The sequence below is a fragment of the Chiloscyllium plagiosum genome, unplaced genomic scaffold (assembly GCF_037043375.1).
Source record: "Chiloscyllium plagiosum isolate Xiang-an unplaced genomic scaffold, Cpla_swu_hap1 HiC_scaffold_34, whole genome shotgun sequence".
Taxonomy (NCBI): domain Eukaryota; kingdom Metazoa; phylum Chordata; class Chondrichthyes; order Orectolobiformes; family Hemiscylliidae; genus Chiloscyllium; species Chiloscyllium plagiosum.
In genome coordinates, this window is record NW_028270172.1 from 8,229,371 (window position 1) to 8,253,692 (window position 24,322).

Here is a 24,322-nt window from a genome sequence, read left to right on the forward strand (position 1 = left end):
CACAGACACCCATAACAATGAGGAAAAGAAAATTTACCCTCCAGATGGATGGTTGTGGGAATTCAATTAACACAACTCTGAGGGGCTGCTTCTCAGACTGCATGAGCTTCCCCTGCAATAGCAAATGATTCACATGAATTGGTTAAAACAGGACAATACATTCTGGATTTCAAGTTTTCTATGTGCTCTGGAAAAATGGTGAGGTGCTGAGCGGACTCAGACTGAGTAAACAATCCGAAAGAATGCTAAAAAATTGCATTCATACTTGTAATCATTTCAAACCAGTTCATAAATGGTGACAGAACGATAAGGAAGAGGGAGCATGGGGACAGGTCGGTCAGGTGGGGTGAGGGTTCACAGGGACCGGTCACTCAGTGGGGAGAGGGTGCACAGGGACAGGTCACTCATTGGGGAGAGACAGCACATGGACAGGTCACTCATTGGGGAGAGGGAGCACGGGGACAGGTCACTCATTGGGGAGAGGGAGCACGGGGACAGGTCACTCATTGGGGAGAGGGAGCACGGGGCCAGGTCACTCATTGGGGAGAGGGAGCACGGGGCCAGGTCGCTCAGTGGGGAGAGGGACAGCACAGGGACAGGTCACTCAGTGGGGAGAGAGATCACGGGGCCAGGTCACTCATTGGGGAGAGGGAGCACGGGGCCAGGTCGCTCAGTGGGGAGAGGGACAGCACAGGGACAGGTCACTCAGTGGGGAGAGAGATCACGGGGACAGGTCACTCAGAGGGGAGAGGGAGCATGGGGACAGATCACTCAGTGGGGAGAGGGAGCACGGGGGGGCAGGTCAGTCAGGTGGGGAGAGAGGGTAAATGGGCAGGTCACTCAGGTGGTGTGAGGGAGCATGGGGGGGTAGATCACTCAGTGAGGAAAGGGAGCACGGGGACAGGTCGCTCAGTGGGGAGAGGGAGCACGGGGACAGGTCGCTCAGTGGGGAGAGGGAGCACGCGGACAGGTCGCTCAGTGGGGAGAGGGAGCACGGGGACAGGTCGCTCAGTGGGGAGAGGGAGCACGGGGACAGGTCGCTCAGTGGGGAGAGGGAGCACGGGGACAGGTCGCTCAGTGGGGAGAGGGAGCACGGGGACAGGTCGCTCAGTGGGGAGAGGGAGCACGGGGACAGGTCGCTCAGTGGGGAGAGGGAGCACGGGGACAGGTCGCTCAGTGGGGAGAGGGAGCACGGGGACAGGTCGCTCAGTGGGGAGAGGGAGCACGGGGACAGGTCGCTCAGTGGGGAGAGGGAGCACGGGGACAGGTCGCTCAGTGGGGAGAGGGAGCACGGGGACAGGTCGCTCAGTGGGGAGAGGGAGCACGGGGACAGGTCGCTCAGTGGGGAGAGGGAGCACGGGGATAGGTCGCTCAGTGGGGAGAGGGAGCACGGGGACAGGTCACTCAGTGGGGAGAGGGAGTACGGGGACAGGTCGCTCAGTGGGGAGAGGGACAGCACAAGGACAGGTCACTCAGTGGGGAGAGGGAGCACGGGGGGCAGGTCAGTCTGGTGGGGAGAGGGAGTACAGGGACAGGTCAGTCAGGTGGGGAGAGGGGGTACAGGGGCAGGTCACTCAGGTGGGCTGAGGGAGCATGGGGGGGGTAGATCACTCAGTGAGGAAAGGGAGCATGGGGGCAGGTCGCTCAGTGGGGAGAGGGAGCACAGGGACAGGTCGCTCAGTGGGGAGAGGGACAGCACAGGGACAGGTCGCTCAGTGGGGAGAGGGAGCACAGGGACAGGTCGCTCAGTGGGGAGAGGGAGCACAGGGACAGGTCGCTCAGTGGGGAGAGGGAGCACAGGGACAGGTCACTCAGTGGGGAGAGGGAGCACGGGGACAGGTCACTCAGTGGGGAGAGAGATCACGGGGACTGGTCAATCAGTGGGGAGAGGGAGCACGGGGACAGGTCGCTCAGTGGGGAGAGGGAGCACGGGGACAGGTCGCTCAGTGGGGAGAGGGAGCACGGGGACAGGTCGCTCAGTGGGGAGAGGGAGCACGGGGACAGGTCGCTCAGTGGGGAGAGGGAGCACGGGGACTGGTCACTCAGTAGGGAGAGGGAGCACGGGGACTGGTCACTCAGTGGGGAGAGGGAGCACGGGGACAGGTCACTCAGTGGGGAGAGGGAGCACGGGGACAGGTCACTCAGTGGGGAGAGGGAGCACGGGGACAGGTCACTCAGTGGGGAGAGGGAGCACGGCGCGGCAGGTCAGTCAGGTGGGGAGAGGGGGTACGGGGACAGGTCAGTCAGGTGGGGTGTGGGAGCACGGGGGGGGCAGGGCAGTCAGGTGGGGAGAGAGAGTAAATGGGCAGGTCACTCAGTGGGGAGAGGGAGCACGGGGACAGGTCGCTCAGTGGGGAGAGGGACAGCACAAGGACAGGTCACTCAGTGGGGAGAGGGAGCACGTGGACAGGTCACTCAGTGGGGAGAGGGAGCACGGGGGGCAGGTCAGTCTGGTGGGGAGAGGGAGTACGGTGACAGGTCAGTCAGTTGGGGAGACGGGGTACAGGGGCAGGTCACTCAGGTGGGGTGAGGGAGCATGGGGGGGTAGATCACTCAGTGAGGAAAGGGAGCACGGGGACAGGTCGCTCAGTGGGGAGAGGGAGCACGCGGACAGGTCGCTCAGTGGGGAGAGGGAGCACGCGGACAGGTCGCTCAGTGGGGAGAGGGAGCACGGGGACAGGTCGCTCAGTGGGGAGAGGGAGCACGGGGACAGGTCGCTCAGTGGGGAGAGGGAGCACGGGGACAGGTCACTCAGTGGGGAGAGGGAGCACGGGGACAGGTCACTCAGTGGGGAGAGGGAGCACGGGGACAGGTCACTCAGTGGGGAGAGGGAGCACGGCGCGGCAGGTCAGTCAGGTGGGGAGAGGGGGTACGGGGACAGGTCAGTCAGGTGGGGTGTGGGAGCACGGGGGGGGCAGGGCAGTCAGGTGGGGAGAGAGAGTAAATGGGCAGGTCACTCAGTGGGGAGAGGGAGCACGGGGACAGGTCGCTCAGTGGGGAGAGGGACAGCACAAGGACAGGTCACTCAGTGGGGAGAGGGAGCACGTGGACAGGTCACTCAGTGGGGAGAGGGAGCACGGGGGGCAGGTCAGTCTGGTGGGGAGAGGGAGTACGGTGACAGGTCAGTCAGTTGGGGAGACGGGGTACAGGGGCAGGTCACTCAGGTGGGGTGAGGGAGCATGGGGGGGTAGATCACTCAGTGAGGAAAGGGAGCACGGGGACAGGTCGCTCAGTGGGGAGAGGGAGCACGCGGACAGGTCGCTCAGTGGGGAGAGGGAGCACGCGGACAGGTCGCTCAGTGGGGAGAGGGAGCACGGGGACAGGTCGCTCAGTGGGGAGAGGGAGCACGGGGACAGGTCGCTCAGTGGGGAGAGGGAGCACGGGGACAGGTCGCTCAGTGGGGAGAGGGAGCAGGGGGACAGGTCGCTCAGTGGGGAGAGGGAGCACGGGGACAGGTCGCTCAGTGGGGAGAGGGAGCACGGGGACAGGTCGCTCAGTGGGGAGAGGGAGCACGGGGACAGGTCGCTCAGTGGGGAGAGGGAGCACGGGGACAGGTCGCTCAGTGGGGAGAGGGAGCACGGGGACAGGTCGCTCAGTGGGGAGAGGGAGCACGGGGACAGGTCGCTCAGTGGGGAGAGGGAGCACGGGGACAGGTCGCTCAGTGGGGAGAGGGAGCACGGGGACAGGTCGCTCAGTGGGGAGAGGGAGCACGGGGTCAGGTCGCTCAGTGGGGAGAGGGAGCACGGGGTCAGGTCGCTCAGTGGGGAGAGGGAGCACGGGGACAGGTCGCTCAGTGGGGAGAGGGAGCACGGGGACAGGTCGCTCAGTGGGGAGAGGGAGCACGGGGACAGGTCGCTCAGTGGGGAGAGGGAGCACGGGGACAGGTCGCTCAGTGGGGAGAGGGAGCACGGGGACAGGTCGCTCAGTGGGGAGAGGGAGCACGGGGACAGGTCGCTCAGTGGGGAGAGGGAGCACGGGGGCAGGTCGCTCAGTGGGGAGAGGGAGCACGGGGACAGGTCGCTCAGTGGGGAGAGGGAGCACGGGGACAGGTCGCTCAGTGGGGAGAGGGAGCACGGGGACAGGTCGCTCAGTGGGGAGAGAGCGCACGGGGACAGGTCGCTCAGTGGGGAGAGAGCGCACGGGGACAGGTCGCTCAGTGGGGAGAGGGAGCACGGGGACAGGTCGCTCAGTGGGGAGAGAGCGCACGGGGACAGGTCACTCAGTGGGGAGAGAGCGCACGGGGACAGGTCGCTCAGTGGGGAGAGAGCGCACGGGGACAGGTCGCTCAGTGGGGAGAGGGAGCACAGGGACAGGTCGCTCAGTGGGGAGAGGGAGCACAGGGACAGGTCGCTCAGTGGGGAGAGGGAGCACAGGGACAGGTCGCTCAGTGGGGAGAGGGAGCACGGGGACAGGTCACTCATTGGGTGAGGGAGCACGGGGCGGCAGGTCAGTCAGGTGGGGAGAGGGGGTACGGGGACAGGTCAGTCAGGTGGGGAGAGGGGTTACAGGGACAGGTCAGTCAGGTGGGGAGAGGGGTTACGGGGACAGGTCAGTCAGGTGGGGTGTGGGAGCATGGGGGGGTAGATCACTCAGTGAGGAAAGGGAGCATGGGGGCAGGTCGCTCAGTGAGGAGAGGGAGAACGGGGTAGGGGGCAGGTCAGTCAGATGGGGAGAGGGAGTACAGGGGCAGATTGCTCAGCAGGGAGAGAGAGCATAAGGAGGACATGCCTCATGCAGTATTCCACCTCCATGAGTATCAAAGAACAAAGAAAATTTCAGGACTGGAATAGGCCCTTCGACCCTCCAAGCCTGCCCCAATCCAGATCCTCTATCTAAAGCTGTCATCTATTTTCTAAGGGTCGGTATCCCTCTTCTTTCAGATATTCCTTAACCCTGTTTGTTAAAAATATTTCATGACCCCTTTTAGCCCTCTTAATTCCTTGTTTCAGATTGGTCCTACATTCCCGATGTTCTTCCGAAACACAGTCCGTCTTCAGTTGCCTGCACCTTGTCAATGTTTCCTTTTTCCTCTTAGCTAGTCTCACAATTTCACCTGTCATCCATGGTTCCCTAATCTTGCCATTTCCTGTCCCTCATTTTCACAGGAACATGTTTCTCCTGCACTACTGGAAGCTCCTTACAAATTCTGCGCCATCTATACCTCTAACACTAAGTGAATCCCGGTAAATGTTGGAAAATTAAAATTTCATATCTATACCACCCTGCTGCTCCTATATCTTTCCAATAATCTGTTTACATATTTTTACCTGTAACTCATGCTCGCTATTGGGAGGCCTGTAATAAAGTCCCAACATTTTTATCGCAACGTTCCAATTTCTGAGCTCTGCCCACAGTGCCCTCCTTCAGCACAACCATGATATCCTCTCTGACCAGTAATGCAACTCCTCCACCCCTTTACCTCCCTCTCTATCCCACCTGAAGCATCGATATCCAAGGATATTTAGTTGCCAATCATGCCCTTCCCTCAACCAAGATTCAGTAATAGCCATCACATTATACTCAGGTAATAATCCAAGCCTTAAGTTCATCTGCCTTACCTACTGCACTTCTCACATTAAAACAAATGCACCTGAGACCACCTGTCCCTTTGTGTTCATCATCTGCTCCCTGCCGACTCTTCCCCTTAGACACGTTGACTTCATTATCTAGTTCCTTACAGGCTTTAGTTACTACCTCTTTACTGTCCACTAACCTCCTCATTTGGTTCCCATCCCCCGGGCCACATTAATTTAAACCCTGCCCAACAGCGTTAGCAAAAGCACCTCCAAGGACTTTAGTTCCAGTCTGGCCCAGGTGTAGACTGTCCAATTTATAATAGTCCCACCATCCCCAGAACCGGTCCCAGTGTCCCAAAAATCTGAAGTTGAAACTTTATTGCTGGAACAGCACAGCAGGTCAGGCAGCATCCAGGGAACAGGAGATTCGACGTTTCGGGCACAGGCCCTTCTTCAGGAAGGGCCTGTGCCCGAAACGTCGAATCTCCTGTTCCCTGGATGCTGCCTGACCTGCTGTGCTGTTCCAGCAATAAAGTTTCAACTTTGATCTCCAGCATCTGCAGACCTCACTTTCTCCCCAAAAATCTGAACCCCTCCCTCCTGCCCCTTCTCTCAGGCCACGCGTTCACCCTGCCTATTCTTTCATTTCTACTCTGACTAGCACCTGGCACTGATAGCAATCCTGAGATCCTACTTTTTAACTTGGCTCCTAACTTTCTAAATTCTGCTTGTAGGACCTCATCCCATTTTTTTTTTACATGTATCATTGGGGCCTACATGCACCACAACAGCCGGCTGTTCACCCAGCCCCTTCAGCACGTCCTGCAGCCGATCTGACACATCCCTGACCCATGCACCTGGAAGGCATCATACCATTCAGGAATCACCTTTTTGACCACACAACAGCCTATCTACTCCCCTTACAATTGAATCCCTTATGACTCTAGCCCTTCCACACTTTTTCCCGCCCTTCGGTTCAGCAGAGTCAGCCACAGTGCCATGAACCTGGCTACTGCTGCCTTCCTCTGGTGAGCCATCTCCCCCCAGAAGCCGCTGCCCAAACGTATCAGAGTGAGAGCACAATTCAACTGCTCCCACACAGCTCCTTGCTCTCACTGCTCCCCCTGCTGCTGCAAATGAAGGTCGCTGATGCTCGAGCTAACTCCTTTTAAGAGGGAAAACTTACCTTTCCGGCGGCTCCCTGGTCCTCTCTCTCTTGCTGTTCCGGATGGATACCAACCCAAATTCAATCCAATCGGATTTCACTGGGAGTGAAGTTCAAATCCTGTACTTCTTACCTCTGAGACGTGCAGCCTACTCCTCAGGTGAAGAATTCTCTTTGTATTAATTAATGGAATCACCTCTTTAATCAGATTGAAGAATCCAGCCTGGATGTGTCAAACACACTTTTGATTTGATGGTTTACAGTTTCAGTAACACAACTTCTGAAATACCCATGTCATTTACTTTTACATCAGTTCCAACCAGTTTATTCAAAAGTACAATCAAGTCAGTCTCTGAATTTTCTAACAATTGTGAAAAGGGGGAAGAAAAGATAATAAACCTTAACAAGAAAGATTCTCTTACATTTTTCCAATGCATCCATAGCAGCTCCCATTTCTGCTTGTTGAATGCTGTTGGGAAAAGAAAGTAATTATTAGAATGACAAACTGAAGCATGGACCAATACCATATTGTAAAATGATTTCACTAAATTGAGCAAGATTTTCTTATCTGTACCGTAGGGAGGCATAGCCTACGGAGTTGGTGAAGGGTGGATGAAATTTCATCACTACCAGGTTGTCAGGCCAAGAATGAATTTCTTTTTTTTTTGCTGTGTTGGACATTGCTCAATCCCATTAATAAAAATGGCTGAAATGCAATTTCTCTGAACGTAGCATCTCCAATGAAGTAGACAGCATGTACTTCGGTCAAACTGCTGGTGGAATGAGCCTTCTACTGACAGTCTCATTATCTCTGACCTGACCTGACACAGTGAAATAACACCAGATGGTTCTCTTCACACGTGTGATAAAAGAAAGATCGAGCATCATAACACTCCCAGGCCTGAATAAAATTATTAGGAACAGTGCAAGAAACATAATTGAAACATTTGTTTCTCTCTCAAAAATGCTGCTGAATCTTAATGAGAAAAATAAAATAACTCTTTGAGCCTTAATTACCAGTATGTCAAATAAATCAACAGGGAGGAGTTGGGTGGAGAGACATTAGCATCTCTCCAGGGCCAACTATTTCCACTTCCTACCACCACCTCCTCCAGGAAGGAGAAAAGAGTGCATATTTTCCAACACTGGATGTGATTCCACAATTGGACATCACTTGTCAAACAATCACAACTGCGTCAAATATTAAATAAATAACAAAGATTATCCGTCTGCTTATAACCAAGCTCCATTGCGTTTGTTAGAATTTACACACACTGACAATGAAGACCCTGTCCTTTATAAACGGAGAGGATGTATCCATGTGGGGCAGCACGATGGCTCCGTGGTTTGGACTACCGCCACACAGTGACAGGGACCTGGGTTTGATTCTAGTCTCAGGTGACTGTGCAAACCCCAAACAGACAGACATTCTCCCAGTGAGTTTTCTCCTGGGTGCCTCTGGTTTCCTCCCACAGTCCAAAGATGTGCAGGTTAGGTGGAGTGGCCAACTTAAATTGCCTGTAGTGTCCAAGGATGTGTAGGTTAAATCGATTAACCATGGGAAATGCAGTGTGATGGGGATGGAGTGGGTCTGGTTAAGATGCTCTTCGCAGGATCAGTGAGGACTGAATGGCCTGCTTCCGCACTATAGGGATTCTATGATATTTTGCGTATTTTTCATTGAAACAAAACCTTGGGAGTAGCATTCCCTGGCGCATTATCCAAGGCAAAGTCTTGACTAATAGGAATTAACCTGCTAAATGTAGGGGGTTAATCGACCCTGGTGTATGCTACCCCTCAACACTTCAACCATAGTCCATTTACCAACCCATCAGTACCCTCTTGTCAAACAGACACGTATTTGCTTCTTTTGAAATTTGGTATTCTTGCATCTGTCCTGATGAGAGCAGAACAAAAAGCTTTGACAGCTTGTCCCATGAAAAGTGAAAAAACTGGCATCACTTGGTAAAGCTTTCAGTTTTGGCTATTAGAGTTAACACTGCACACTTGCTTAACTTTTTACCTTGGTGTCTAACATTATTATTTGCAATTTCATAGATGTTTGGGTATCACATAAGCCAATGAAAAACAGGAGCAGGAGGAGATCATTTCGCCCATCAAGCCGATATCACCATTCTATAAGATTATGGCTGATCAACACCACCTTTGTGTCAATTCAGCACAGCTCTCAATTCCCTAATATTTAAAAAATCTACCATTCCTTAAATACTTTCAGTGATCTAGCCTCCATAACACACTCAGCAAGAGAATTCCAGACATTCACTACCCTCTGAGAGACAAAATTCCTTCACATCTGTTTTATATGAGTGTCGCCTTATTCTGAAACTATGGCCCTTAGTTCGAGATTACTTCATTAGTGGAAATATTATCCCAACATCTCCCCTGTCAAGCTCCCTCAAAATCTTGTATATGTTATTAAGAGTAGCCCTTATTCTTCTAAACTATGATGGATAAAGGCCTAACCTATCTGCTGTTTTTGAGAAGTCTGATGATACTATGGATTTAAGAGGTGTATTTTGCTCTTTTCTTTGAAACACGAAGAAACGTTGAGATCAGGGATGCCGAGCAATCTGCTTCAAAGCCCATCAATAGCGGCACGGTGGCACAGTGGTTAGCACTGCTGCCTCACAGCGCCAGAGACCCGGGTTCAATTCCCGCCTCAGGCGACTGACTGTGTGGAGTTTGCACGTTCTCCCCGTGTCTGCGTGGGTTTCCTCCGGGTGCTCCGGTTTCCTCCCACAGTCCAAAGATGTGCAGGGTCAGGTGAATTGGCCATACTAAATTGCCCGTAGTGTTAGGTAAGGGGTAAATGTAGGGGTATGGGTGGGTTTTGCTTTGGCGGGTCGGTGTGGACTTGTTGGGCCGAAGGGCCTGTTTCCACACTGTAATGTAATCTAATCTAATCTACACTCTGAGTAATGAAGCTTGAGGGGCCTTGGGTTTTTATTTCTCAGGTTGAGACAATAGAAGTAGCCACAGAGCTGGGATTTTCAGTTTTAGTTTTTCAGTAGCAGTTACTGAGATTGGAGGCTGGATTGGGAAGCTACAGTACATCTCTCCCTGCTGTGTCTTTCTCGGAGTTTACTCTGTATGCTTTTCCTCCTGGACTGAAGAGTTGCCTACGAGGCAATTGATTTTTACTGAATTTGTCTTTGCCGAGGTGGTGTTTGTAAAGTATTACTATATTGGAACAATTATTGCTTAACAGTTAAATTATTCTGTTAAGTTTTCCAGTTGAGTTAGAAGAAATTGGAATAACCTTTCTTTTGTTGTATTGTGACTATAGTGTATGAATTAAGTGTGTTTTGCTTCAAATCTGGTAGCTTGACCAACTGGATTGCATCTACAAAGCCTGGCACTTGCCTTTAAAATAAGGAAGTGTGAGGATCCAGGCTACCTTGTTCATATATTTTTGAGAGGGTTTGGTCTGGTCCATTACAATAAGTTAACCCCATTCATCTCAGGAATCAAATCTATTGAATCTCTTTTGAACTGCCTCCAGTGCCAGCATATTAAAAACTGCGTACAGTACTCCAGTACCTCATAAGACAGTTGTACAGTTGTGGCAAGACCTCCCTAGTTTTAAACTCCAACCCCCAAGCAATAAAGGCCAAAACTCTATTTGCCTTTTTAATTACTTGCTGTACCTATGCACTAACCTTTTGTGTATTATGCACAAGAACACTCAGATCGCTCCACACTGTATATTTTTGGAAGAGCAGCAGAGTTCCTCCTAGATTATTCAAAAATGTTACTTTTTCCCAACCTCAGAAAATCAATCCCTTCTCCAATCCACCTTCTTACTTTTTTAGAATATCAAAATATGGTTGGCTTCGTGCAGTGACTATGAAGCTAGCCAGTCTTTACTTTTAATTGATGAGCCTCTCAAACTCTATATAGGAAGATGGCACCTTGAAAGACTACAGGGTTCATTGAGACCTGACAGGGAAGAATTTCCCATAAGTATAGTAGAATAGACAAGAAATAGTTGACCGAGAATGCTTAAGCAAGGCTGATTCGGGTAGAACAATGTGGTCTACTGACTATGTTGAACCGGTTGACACCTCTGTGACATTTTGGTTAAACCACAGGACCATGCACCCCTGACCATTAGATAGCTGGTTGAAGAGATTCGACAGGATGATAGGACAGGAACAGGTGACAAAGTAGATAACTGATTAAAATGTCAAATTCTGATTAAATTATCAAACTAAAATGACAGCACACAATAGGTGCCCTAGGGAGTGACCACACTAAAAAAGGGGATGGAGACAAGCTGTTTTTGACTGCCAGACAAGTTGTTTATTTCTGAATATAGAAAGCTATAACTCATGCTCATGAATTAGAGTGAGTTCAGTATTCCTGCACATCTACCTGGAACTCCTCTCCCTGCTTTTTCCACTAATGGTTTGTAATAAACAGTTCGATTCGCTTGAATGAACTCCTCTGCCTCAGAGTCGTTACTGCCTCTGTGATGGTTGCTCTTACTATACCAGACTCGGAGGACTGTGCAGTTTTGGTGTCTGTACCCAAGAAGGGATATACTTCTATGACCCTATGGTCTTGGATGTGGTACAGCAAGAGTTCACCAGAGATTGGCCCTTGAAACGACATGGTAGTCCTCTGAGGAGGGTTTAAGTAAACTGGCCTTATAATCTTGGAAGGTTCGTAGAATGAGAGGCGATCTCATTGAGACATGCAAGACTCTGAAAGGTAAAGTAAAAATACTGCAGCCACCAGAATCTGAACGAACAGCGAAGGCTGGAAAAACTCATCAGGTCTGGCAGCAATAAATGTGGTTCTGAACAGTCATACCAGACTTGAAACGTTAACTCCTTGTCTCTCTCCATAGATACTGCCAGACTGGCTGAGGTGCTCTGTGCTTGCTTAAGGTTCTAAGGGATTTTGACAAGGTCAACACAGAGGCTGTTCCACTAAATGGGGAATCATAAACTTAAGGGCACATCCCCTGGATAGAAGGTCAGACATTTAATTGATCATCATAAGATCTTAAGACAAAGGAGCAGAACAGGCCATTAATGAGATCATGGCTGATTTGATAATTCACCACTCCACATTCCTGCCTTTCCCATGACCCTTACTGATTAAAAATCTGTCTAACTCAGCCTTGAATACACTTAACGACTCAGCCTTGACAACCCTTTGCAGTAAAGAATTCCACAGATTCACTACCCGGAAAAGAAATTCATCATCATTTATGTTAAATGAGTGACCCCTTATTCTGAGATTTAGGACCAAGAAGAAGAAAAAAAAATTCTTTTTTTCTACAAACGAGATTCAGACTGGTTTGTGGAAGCTCTCTTTTTGAATATGTTCAAGACTAATCTCAAAGAACTGAGGGTTTTGGTGAAAGGGTGGAAAAGTTAGGTTGAAGAAGATTGGCCAAGATTGTGTCAAATAGCCAAATGGTCTATGCCTGCTCCTAAACCTGATGTCCTGATCATTGGTCTTCGAGATGAAAAGACAATGCTGCAGCTAAATGCTCATATGATAATCAAAATGAACATTACTCTTCAGTTTCTGACAGTGATCAAGCTAATTGAATCAGTAACTCATGAGAAACAGCAATCCTAGAATATTGGCTGCAAGAGTTTTCTACTTACAGTAAGAGAAAAACCACAGCTCTTTGGCGTCAGATCTATTTGGTCAACAAGGAGGAGATCAGGTGCTGTTTGAAGCCACTACCATGAAGCACCTTGGGGGTTTCATAATGCTAAAGGTATTGGACAAATGAATGTTGTTGTCGTGAAATATAAGAAAACTGTTAGTTGAGAAGTTATCAAGGCTCAACAGGCCTGTACTCAATCCACATTAGGCGACTCAATCCACATTAGCTTCTTTTGGACAAATGGCACTCACAACATTTCTCATTGCCTTGAAACTGACTAAATCATTAACTTATTTGTTCACATTAAATCTCATTCAAGACAAAAAGAAAAAAAAACAAAATACTGCAGTCGTTGGAAATATGAAACATATACAGAACCACTCAGCAGGTCAGTCAGAATCTGTGAAGAGAGACACAGATAGTTGATCTTGATGCTAGGTCTCAGACCTGAAGGTTCACTCACTTCCTCTCTCCAAGGATGCTTTCTGACCTGCTGTATTAATTCCAGCATGTGTATTTCAATTCTACTCCATTCAACAATGCTGAACTCTCTCCAAGACTGGAGTGGAGCTACAGTAAAGCACAGAGGACGCTGCCAGTGCCTGCACCAGGAGCCCCAAATTCAAACACAGCTCAATCTCTGCATCAGTCCAGTACATTCAGTTCACCATATCAGCAACATCCAAGCACCCACCTCAGTTCAATCATCCAAAAATGATGTGAAATGCTGTCCTTTGTAAGTGGAAACACAAATGCAGAATTGAGAGTCATTTGTACAATTAGAGTTGAAGCACTCTGGGGGAGTTCTGTGACCCAGCCCTTACCTGACTCTGACATTTTCAGTACAAAGCAGATTACACCAAGAAAGGATTGTCGTTGTATTTGTCCTTCCCTGAGGTACTGTGTGATTACCATCATGACTTGGCTTGGCAGCAAATTCCAATGGTTTTGAGCTCTAATTATATTCTTCACAGAAAAAGCTCAACTACCAGATCGTAACTCACCGATAAAAATGAGCACCTAGTATTAAGAGGCAACGTTTATTGCTTTTCCTCACATTACATTTGAATCACAGGTCCCAGAGGTAGGAAATAGACTAGAAACTAATCTCGCAGTTCGCTCAGCCTCCTACAGTCCCTCCTTTCCACTAATTTATGCCGTAGGCAAGTCTTATGGTGCTGCAGCTAATTTTACTGCATAGTGCTGAACTTTTGTGTCAGAGATTATCAGCAAAATAAAACATTAATACGATTCAAATGCCGTTCTTAATATTTTCCAGCAATGTTTCTGCAGATAGTGGGGTTGGCAGTGATATTTAATCAATTTTCTTACATTGAATTAAACTCCCAAAATGTCACCGGTATTACAGGCAGATTGCACAAAATACCAAAGTAAATTCAGACTTTTTCCCCCCAGAAAGTTCTCTGCACAATAAAATATGGCAGAATTAATCTTTTTCTTTATTTGTTTTTGGGATGTGGGTATTGCTGGCAGGGTCAGCATTTACTGTCTGTCCCTAGTTGCCCATAAGAAGGTGGTGGCAAGCTGTCTTCTGGAACCGCCAAAGTCGATCTGCTGTAGGGAGATCAATTCCATTAGGGAGGGAATGCCAATATTTTGATCCACTGACAATGATGGAATGGTGATACATTTCCAAGTCAGGATGCGAGTGGCTTGGAGGGGAATTTGCAGGGGGTATTGTTCTCATGCACCTGCTGCACTTGTTTTTCTGGATGGAGGTGGTCATGGCTTTGGAAGGCACTGCGAAGGAGTCTTTGTGAATCGCTGCAGTGCATTCTTTGGATTTGTCCTTTTTCTTTGTAAGCAGGACATAGGTGGGCAATTTTCCACATCTTAGGGAGATGCCAGTGTTGTCGCTATACTGGAAGTCTTGGCTAAGGCTGTGTCAAGTTCTGAAGAACATGTCTTCAACACTTTCAGAATGTTGTCAGGTTCCATAGTCTTTGTAGTGTCCACTGTATTTAGCCATTCTTAATCACACGGAGTGAATCAAATTTACTGAAGACTGGCGCTGTGATGTTAGAGATCAGTGTGGAAGATCAGCCACTTGGAACTTCTGGCTGAAGACTGATGCAAATACTTCAGCCATATTTTTTGCCCTTGCTTGTTGGGCTCTTCCAGAATTAGGGATGGGGATATTTTTGGAGCCTCTTCCTCCAGTGAGTTGGTAAATTGTCCCCCAGTATCCATGACTGGATATGGCAGGAATGCAGAGTTTACATTTTATCTGTTGGTTGTGGGATTCCTTCTGTCAATAAATTCTGCTTATGTTGTTTGGCATGCAAGTAGTCCTGTTTGGTAGCTTCACCAGGCTGGCACCCCATTTTTAGATATGAGTGGTGCTGTCCCTGGTACACCCTCCTGCATTCTTCTTTGAAGAAGAGTTGATTGCTTGGCTTGATTGAAATTGTAGTGTGGGGAATGTTGTAGATTAAGCTAGAGTACATTTTGCTGCTGATGATGGTTCACAGTACCTCATGACTCTCAGTCCGGAGTTGCTAGTTTAATTCGAAAGATCCAGATCTATCCTGTTGGCATGGTGATGCCACACAACAGAATCGAGATAGAAATAATAAAAAAAACACCTGCAGACGTTTGAACTCTGAAAATTTTAATTCCTTCTTACTGGCCATGGCCCCAAACACATCTTCCAGGTGAAACAATGATTACTTGTACTTTTTCAAGATTGGTTTACTCCATTCTTTCTCAAGCTGTGATCTCCTCAACACCCAGGACATGGGGGTGATCACTTTGCAAAATACTTCCGTTCAGTCCACAAGAATGGTCAAAAGGCTCTAGGTGCTCCTGATTATAATTCTGAACATCACTCTCACTGACCATGAACTGCTGTGTGGCTCTCATGAAGCCCAAACAGAAGGCCAAGTAACGATACCTCAGCAGTCCATTTACAGTCTCGCATCTCCAAAATTCATTCAGAAATTACGATCACAACTGCCTTTTATTCTTGACAGCAATTGTTGGTGGTGATTCTGCTTTTTCCACTCACGCTTTCTCTATATACACCTGTTCTTTCTTCACTTGTCCCAAAGTGTACCTCCTTTCGCTTTGCATTACCATCCTGTTGTCATCTCATCTCTCCGCCATCTCAGAGCTTCTCTCCTCCCTGCCTGTCTACACCTGCTCAAAAACCTCAAACTTTCTCCAGTAAGGTCATCGACCCCTAGACGTTAACTCTGTTTCTTGTTCCACAGATGCCCCAGACCTGCTGAGCAAGTCCGGTAACCTCTGATTGAATAACAAAAGCCTTCAGTCACCATGACACCTGTACTGTCAAAAGATGCATTCTCTGCCAGAGAGAAAAAAAAGGATATATTCGAAACCTGACCAGATCCTTGACGGTGAAGTCAAGAGATAAATCTCCTTTTACAGGTTCTGCAGCTAATGAAAGCTAGCATCCTGATGTTTAACACAGCACTGCTGAGAATCAACAATTTGTGTCAAAGAAAAGGTTAAATCACACAGGAAATTGCATACACCCACAATGGTTAATTATTTTCTGTTACTGCTGCACAATACCTCTGCATGATTTTTACCACAATGGTGATTACAATCATTAGCTTTCAAATGGGTTATGATAAAGGGTAATTAAACATTCAAATGCTTCCATTTAAGATGTTCAATGTTGCTTAGGCACGTTTTTGTTCTGTTCAGATCTGTATAAAACAAAATGCTGATATTTGTCATGCTGTCCAGACATTTAAATATTCTTAAAGTCAGACTAATTTGTGCAGATGCTGTTTTATTATGGCTACAGCTTTGGGAGTGGTACCTGCGCAGACCAAAGCAGGGCTGCTGGAGCAGAGTTATTGCTAATTCCCATCTGGAAGATTAATGGTTAAGAAGAGCACAAGGACAAATCAATGGCATTACAGTAAAATAAAAGGTGAAAACAGAGTTTACAACATTCCCATCAAGCCTAGTGATCCACTTGGGAACTTTGAAACTTGACAGCAATGCTCATTAAATTCAGTCGCCTGTTTAAACTCAGCGGCTATGACAGACTACCTCCTTGAAGGGATCTGGCGATTCTTAGCTAAAATGCATTTGGCAGAAATAACTCCATATTTGTTATACATAGGTTTTATCAACAGAAAGGCAATATCATTCCACATCAACATAATAATTCGTTGTTGCATGCTAAATACTCGTTGAAAATTTCAGAGCTGCTCCACTGTCAATTCTGTTATTGTACTGTAAAAGTGTTTTTCTCCATCCCAGGTAAATCCAGTCACTTTGGATTAATGCACGTCACAGGCCAACTTGCCATTAATTAAAACAGTGCATCAAAATGAAATGGCTTGCAAAAGGTAGAACGGCTGTGTCTTGGTTTGCTTGCCAGTTCCTGGTTTCTTCCCTTCGATGATACTGATGCAATCTTGGTCAACCTATAACATTACCTCCTGGTGGCCATTACTTGTATGTGAGCTTTGATCAATGGTGCAAACAGCTTAAGGCAGCATCTAGGTAAAGAACCCCACAGATTCACCACCAGTTTGACTAGGTGCCTCACAATATCCGGTTTTCAAAGGCATTGTGTTTTACCCAAGGCCAGCACTCTCCTGCTGATAGTGCAACTCTTATATATTTCTAACCTGCTTTTGTACATTCGTGGTTCCCGTTTGCTTTGAGAATATGGGGAGGATTGGTTAGCTCAGCTGGCTGGACAGCTGGTTTACAACACAGTAGCACAGATTCAATTCTCCCTTCACCTGAGGTGTAGTGAACTTTAGGTTAAACCACAGCTAGTCATCGCTCTTCAATGGGAGAGCAACCCTATGACCTCTGGGATTTAACTTCCTTTATAATAGGACCAATAAATGAACTTTCAACTAACAAATTTATTTAACCCCTTCAGCATTGATTGTTTCTCATTCTCCTACATCCCAATCTTACATTTTTCTTCTATAATGAGAGTCACGAGCTGGCCAGAGGTAGTGGTGAGCTGCCTTTTTGAACTGCTGCAGTCCATGTGCAGTTAGGCCCACAATGCCATTAAGGAAGGAAATCCAGGAAACCAAAAAAGCTCCTGACAGGATTTGATAGGGTGGATGCTGAGATGATGTTTCCTTGTTAGAGGTTTAAAAAAAATCATGAGGGTCATAGATATGGTGACGAGTAAGGGTTTTTTTCCTGTAGGGTAGGAGAGATCAAAACTAGGGGGCATATTTTTAAGGTGAGAGGAAAAAACTTTAGAAAGGACCGGTGGGGTAACTTTTGTATTTACACAAAGAGTGGTTCCAGTGTGGAATGAACTGCCAGAGGAAGTGATAGACGCAGGCGCAGTTACAACAATTAAAAGACATTTGGATAAGTTCATGAACATGCAAGGTTTGGAGGGATATGAGCCAAATGCACACAAGTGAGACTAGTTTAGTTTGGGAACATGGTCGGCATGGGTTAGTTTTCCCTAAGGATTTGTTTCCATGCTTTATGACTCTATGACTAGAACTAGGGGTCACTATTAAGGACATAATACTATTATGTGGCATAATGGTAAATGTCATTGGATTAGTAATCCACAGACTCAGGATGATTTGCTGTGGATGCTGTTTTGAATCTCACTGTGACAGATGGTAGAACTTGAAATTCAAGAAAATCAGAATTAAAAGCTAGTTTAATGGTGACCACTGTTGGTTGCCACAAAAAAAGAATAACTGGTTCACTAATGTCCTTTAGGAAAGGAAATCTGCCATCTTTACCTGGTCTGGTTTACATGTAACCCCAGACCTACAGCCAACCTAGGGATGGAACAAATGGCAGCCCTGTAGCAATGCCCATATCCCATGAAATAATGGAAAAAAAGGTTGTCCTATTTAAGAGGAGGACTTATTATTCCCCCCCCCCCCCCCCCCAGAGGGTCATAGAGCTTTGTTCCCTAAGCACCAGTGAAGACAGGTGTCATTGAATACTTTAAAGGCAGAAATTGATAGATTATTGACTAACATGGGAGTCAAAAAGTGTTGAAAGTAGGTGGGAATGTGAATTTGAGGCCAACATCTAATCAGCTAGGATTTTATTGAATGTTGGAGCAAACTTAGGGGGCCTAATGGGCTACTCATGCATCTATTTCATACATTAGCAAGTGTGTAAACCCATTTCCAGTTGAGTTTCAATTTTGCAGTTTATTACATTGGTGTTAATTGTACATCAACTGTGCTTCATGATATGCAGATTGTAGGCAAACAATGGGTTTCACTTAAGGAGTTATAGACTAACACCAGGGTGCAAGTGAGTCTGATACATGCTTGTAATGTTCAACTCTGTAAATAAATGTGAGATTGAGCAAACATGGCCTCCAGTTCGATCCTTGTTTTCTTGAATATTACAGGGATTACTCACTTTCCTATTTGCCAGGAAAGGCCATCAAGAATTATTGCACAAATAACTCTCAAAGTAATGCCACCACAATCAGGAAGACCATCGTACCTTGGACCTGTACCGCAACCAATCCTCTCTCCTTTGAAATATACAGCCACAGTGTATGTCCTGGCATGGGATGGCCCCACTGTCTGAAGAATCCTGATAAAAGAAAACAGAGTTTCAACACATTGCATTCTAAAATACAGTCAGCAATCAATGGTCATGTAAAATTGCTTCTTGAGTGTATTGTTGCATTTGTTCAAAACCAACTTCAAAAGTTTTCATTCCCACAGCATGAACAAACACTCAGAAGGGTAAGAAGATGTTCACACAGTTAAACCCTCCAGTGCCACAAATCTAACTTTAACAGATGTTAACAGATAATGCAGGTTATGTCACTAGACTAACAATCTAAAGGCCTCCTCTTTGGGATTCGGAGGCAGGAGTTCAAAAAGTCCCAGTTCTTCAGGACAGCTGGGACACTTGAATTCAACTAATTAATTAAATCTGGAATTTAAAAAAAAATGTCATCTCAATAAAAGCTGCCATGAAACTACCAAATTATCATACCACAATGTATTGTTAAAAAAACTCATCTGGTTCAATAATGTCCTCCAGAAAGGGAGATCTTTTGTTCTTAACTAGTCTTCCCCAAATGTTACTCCAGACCTACAGAAATTTGGTTGTCTTTTGACTGTCCTCTGAAATGGTCTTGCAACCCACTCAGTTATCGGCAATCAATGCTGGACCTGCTAATAACACCCACATCCAATGAATAGAAAATACAGACTTTGGAAAATAACATTCATCAGGTCATGTTTGATATCTGTGTCTGTAGTGGTGCAAATATATTCCTATTTGAAATAACAATATCACCTAATGTTGTTTTGTCAGCTGATGTTTCACACAGAGGGTTGTGTGTGTATGGAATGAGCTGCCAGAGGAATTGGTGGAGGCTGCTATAATTGTAGCATTTAAAAGGCCAACTGGATGGGTATATGAATAGGAATGGTTTAGAGGGATATGGGCCATGTGCTGACAAATGGGACTAGATTAGGTTAGGATTACTGGTCGGCATGGACGAGTTGGACCGAAGGGTCTGTTTCTGTGCTGTACATCTCTATCAGTCTAAGTCAGACCCTAGACTGAAATTTGGCTTGGCATATCTTTTTTCTTAATGTAATGAAGTTGTCTTTCACTGAAACGCAGGCATGCAATGCTGCAGATTTGGTTTTAACAATAAAATAGAAATTCAGCACAAAAAGGAAATTTAGTGAAAAATGTAGCAAACCAAGCTATTTACAAATAACACAATTTGAAAAATTTTGAAATCCATGGTAAAATAAAATCCCATCTATTCCCAACATAGACCTTTACAGTACTCAAATAGCAGAGAGAAAATTCCCTTCTCTTTCACATTTATAGTTTGGACATAACTGCTTCTCTTACAATTCTCAGTCTGAAGAATTTGATAGCTTTTTCCTTTATCAGACATACAACAGAGCTTAAACTTTCTTAGCTACAAGTAACCTAGTTTTCTGACCAAACACTTTGGATTCAGAATTTTCAAACTAAAATCCTTACACTAAGATAGTTCTGAAGAGGAGTCATATAGGACCTGAAATGTTAACTCTGTTTCCCTCTCCACAAATACTGCCTGACCTGCTGAGTTTCTCCAGCATTTTGTTTCCTTTTAGCCTATTTCCTCACTGTTCTGAAATAAGTCCTTTCTCTAGTTTCACATCTCACTGGAGTAACCCATTGGAAATTGAAGGCTGCTATTCCCAAGATCATCACAGAAGTTAAAGATTCTATCAAAGTTCGTAAAGTCCTCATTTCATCTTTGAGACAAATCCAGGTTAACGGAAACTATAGAATAGGTTTCTCTACTCAACAACTAACATGCATTACAAATAAGTATATTCTAACCACAGGTAAACAACTATAAACTGTAACCAAACAGCTCAATGCATTAAAACGCTAACTTCGAAACTCCTTCTATACACATAGACAGACAAAAAAGAAATGGTGTTGAGTGGTGAGGAAAAAACATTGGGGATGTAGTTCAATGGTACCAGTCCTTCACAATTGATGGAAGCATACCTTTGGTTTCCCATCTCCTTTAGTTCTTTCCCCATGTGGCACAGAGCAACTAGTTCACACACTACAAAATCTCTGACTTATTGGTTAAGAGCAACAGGTTGGTAACTCTTAATTGGATAGAGAAAGAGACACACCAACTGACTTTTTTTAAAGCAGTCAAAAGGCTTCTATCATTATCATTCATACTCGCAAGCTGTTCAGCTACCAAGGAACCAATAGTTCAGATAGTCGTTGTCAGGCCGATGGCCTTTAACATCCACAACTAGTCTCAACTTCACAGAACAATCAGCAACCTGTTACAGTTGAACCTCATTTTGTATGTAACCCCGAGTAGAAAACGTGGACTACAGATGCTGGAGAAGTCAGAGTCGAAAAGGGTGGTGCTGGATCAGAGGAGCAGGAGAATCAACGTTTCAGGAATAAGCCCTTCATCAGGAATAATGAACGGCTTATGCCCGAAATTCCAACTCGCCTTCTCCTCAGATGCTGCCTGACCTGCTGTACTTTTTCAGCATCACACTTTCAATATACTGCCTAGTGCCAGCTCAACTCCCCTGCTGCTTGAACAAAGCAGCATTGCAAACATAACTTTCAATGAGTTTCAGAAACTTGTTTTAAAACGTGCAGCAATTCCTTCCACAATCCTTGGTTTTTCAATCAGTCCTTTCCCCATTTCCATCTACAGTCAAATATATAGAAATTAAAAAGAAATAGTCTTTAGACAGAGAAACTTACTTCCCTGAAATGAAACCACAAGCTTTCCAATCTGTGTGTTCTTAATCGTAAAAACAAAAAAGAAAATTCTGGATTCTTCTAAACCATCTTACCTCGATATAAATATACTTGTTGTTCAATTGAATGGTCACATGAAATACTAACACAGGCAACACGGTGGCTCAGTGGTTAGCACTACTGTCTTACAGTGCCAGGGACCTGGGTTCGATTCCAAACCCGGCTGACTATCTGTGAGGAGTTTGCACATTCTCCGTGTCTGTATGGGTTTCCTCTGGGTGGTCCGGTCCCTTCCCACAGTCCGAAGATGTGCAGGTTAGGTGGGATAGCCATAGGAAATGCAGGGCTATAGGGATCAGCTAAGGTCTGGGAAGGATGCACTTCAGAGGGTCGGTGTGGACTTGATGGGCTGACTGCCCTGCTTCCACAGTGTAGGGATTACAAGTTCGAAAGGAAAGTTAATGACTCTTAACGTTTACTCTCTTTGATTATAAAACTCCCAATGCAAACAAATTCCAAGAGCTATTGTCTCACATATCAGTTTAAAAATCATGGAGACTGACATGTAAACTATTAATCACACCCACCCCCCCACAAAACACATGACTAGTTCAAAATCCAAATTCTAAAGCAAATTAGATTGGTAAATATATGTAAAACATATAAAACCACACAACTTAGGTCACACCATTCTGAATATAGTTAATCTCCAGAATAAGTGTCACAAGTGGACAACAATATATAAGGTCGTATTGCTCTCTGAAAAATCTACCTGTTGTCTGACCTTCCTTTGTATTTGATAATCATCACACCTGGTTACTAACGTTTCAAGGTATTCTAAAAATTAAGTGGAATGGGCATTTAAATGCTAACCTCAGTTTAATTACAACAGTTTAAGCATTTGAATGATCTCATCCCATGGTCATTACGCCAAAGAACAAATAGATAGAAAACAAAAGAACGTATTATTTCAAAGCCTGAAATATTTAGCTGGACATTAAGACTGACAGAAAAGCACATGCACATGAGAAACAAGTATACAGCAAAAATTAAAGGGATGGATTTCCCTCATCAATGAAGAAAGTGCCCATTCTTCAATCCATTTATAACTTTACAGAAGCCCAAAAGGGCACATTTGAAACATGGCACTTGTGAGAAGGGGTTTTGGCATCATTAAAGACAACAACAGAAGCAAACCAAAATGCCGGCATGCAGATGGTATTTTAGAGTTTGCCTGGCACTTTGGGGACATGTCCCTTTGTTCATGAGGGAATCACCCAAATTCAACATCAAATGTCAGTTTAGCTCATCTTCAACTCTAAAGTCAAGAGTTTGTGGATTCAAGATCAACAATGGGACTTCAACATGTTTGTACTTCAGGACTGTTATTAGCTTTGGGGTATGGGAAATCCAATCGATCAATAAAATATAATGGCAACATCCGAAAATGGGTACATAAGAAACTCTCCTATTATCCTGGTCAACATTCCTTGCTGGGGTGTAGAGATCTAAAGGACCCAATTGGTCAAGTTATGGTCAGTCATACTAGAAGACGTTCATCTTAAACAAAATGTAGCTTATTGCATAATCCCAAGCAGGTACAAACAACATAAAAGTTCCTGATGAAGGGCTCCGGCCTGAAATATCCATTTTCCTGCTCTTCGGATGCTGTCTGACCTGCTATGCTTTTCCAGCAACACACTCTCAACACAAATAACATTTGTACGACTGTCATCATTGCTGACACTATCAGAGAGACTTTTGATATTGTGTCTTGCTCCTTCAAGCTCCAAACCGTGCCTTACCCAACTCCCTGTCACATCATATCAGTTGGTGCTTAATGTGCTCCTAAGCACATCCTTACAACTCTATATTACAAAAGGCTTAATCGAAACAGGGACAAAACAGCTTTGTTCAAGAGGCGTGGAGAAAATGCCTGCCCTTAATATGAAGACAGTGTTTGACAGAGTGTGGAGTCTTTGCAAAACTTAAATCAATAAAGATCAGGGGCAAGACTCCCCATTGGATGGAGTCATATCTTGCACAAAATAAAGATGGTTGAGGTCGTTGGATGCCAATCATCTCAGTCACAGACAATCACTGCACAAAATCCTCAGAGTAGTGCCCAGGCCCAACCAATTTCAGCTGCTTCACCAATGACCTAAGGTAAGAAATGGGGATGTTCACTGATGACGGAACAACATTCAGCAGCATTTGCGACTCCCCAGATACTGAGGCAACCTTGTGAACACGGATAGTAAGACCTGGATAATACTCAGCTTTGAGCTGAGAAGTGGCGAGCAACGCTTCTATTCACATTAAACAAGTGCCAGGTAATGACCATCTACAAAGAGAGAGAACCTAACCACCACCCTTTGACATTCAATTTGGCATTACCATTATAAAAACTCTCACTATCAACATCTTAAATCATTGACCAAAACCTGAACTGGATTAGCCAAATAAATGCTATGTATACACGATCAGGTCAAAAACGGAGGATTTTATTCTGAACAATTCACCTCCCGACTCCCCAAGCCTATCCACAGGCACGGGTCAAGAATGTAATTGAATTCTCCTTACTCGCCGGGATGGGTGCAGCTCCAACAAATCTCAAGAGGTCTGACACCATCCAGAACAAAGCATCCTGCTTGATGCGTATCCCAACCACGACCTTAAACATTTACTTCCTTCATTACCAATGCACAGCGCCAGCAAAATGGACATGTACAATAAGCACTGCAGCATCTCACC

At 46.0% G+C, this 24,322-nt stretch overlaps 1 protein-coding gene across 1 annotated transcript in view; it reads right to left on the reverse strand.

Moving 5' to 3' along the window:
• The window catches only part of drosha (drosha ribonuclease III), a 186,821-nt gene that overhangs the window by 19,783 nt on the left and 142,716 nt on the right, over positions 1-24,322 (reverse strand). The window contains exons 30-31 of the mRNA XM_043719624.2: positions 18,800-18,892; positions 7,104-7,150 (exon numbers count right to left, since the gene is read on the reverse strand). Coding sequence (XP_043575559.2) covers positions 7,104-7,150; positions 18,800-18,892 — 140 coding nt within the window. The remainder of the gene's footprint in view (positions 1-7,103; positions 7,151-18,799; positions 18,893-24,322) is intronic.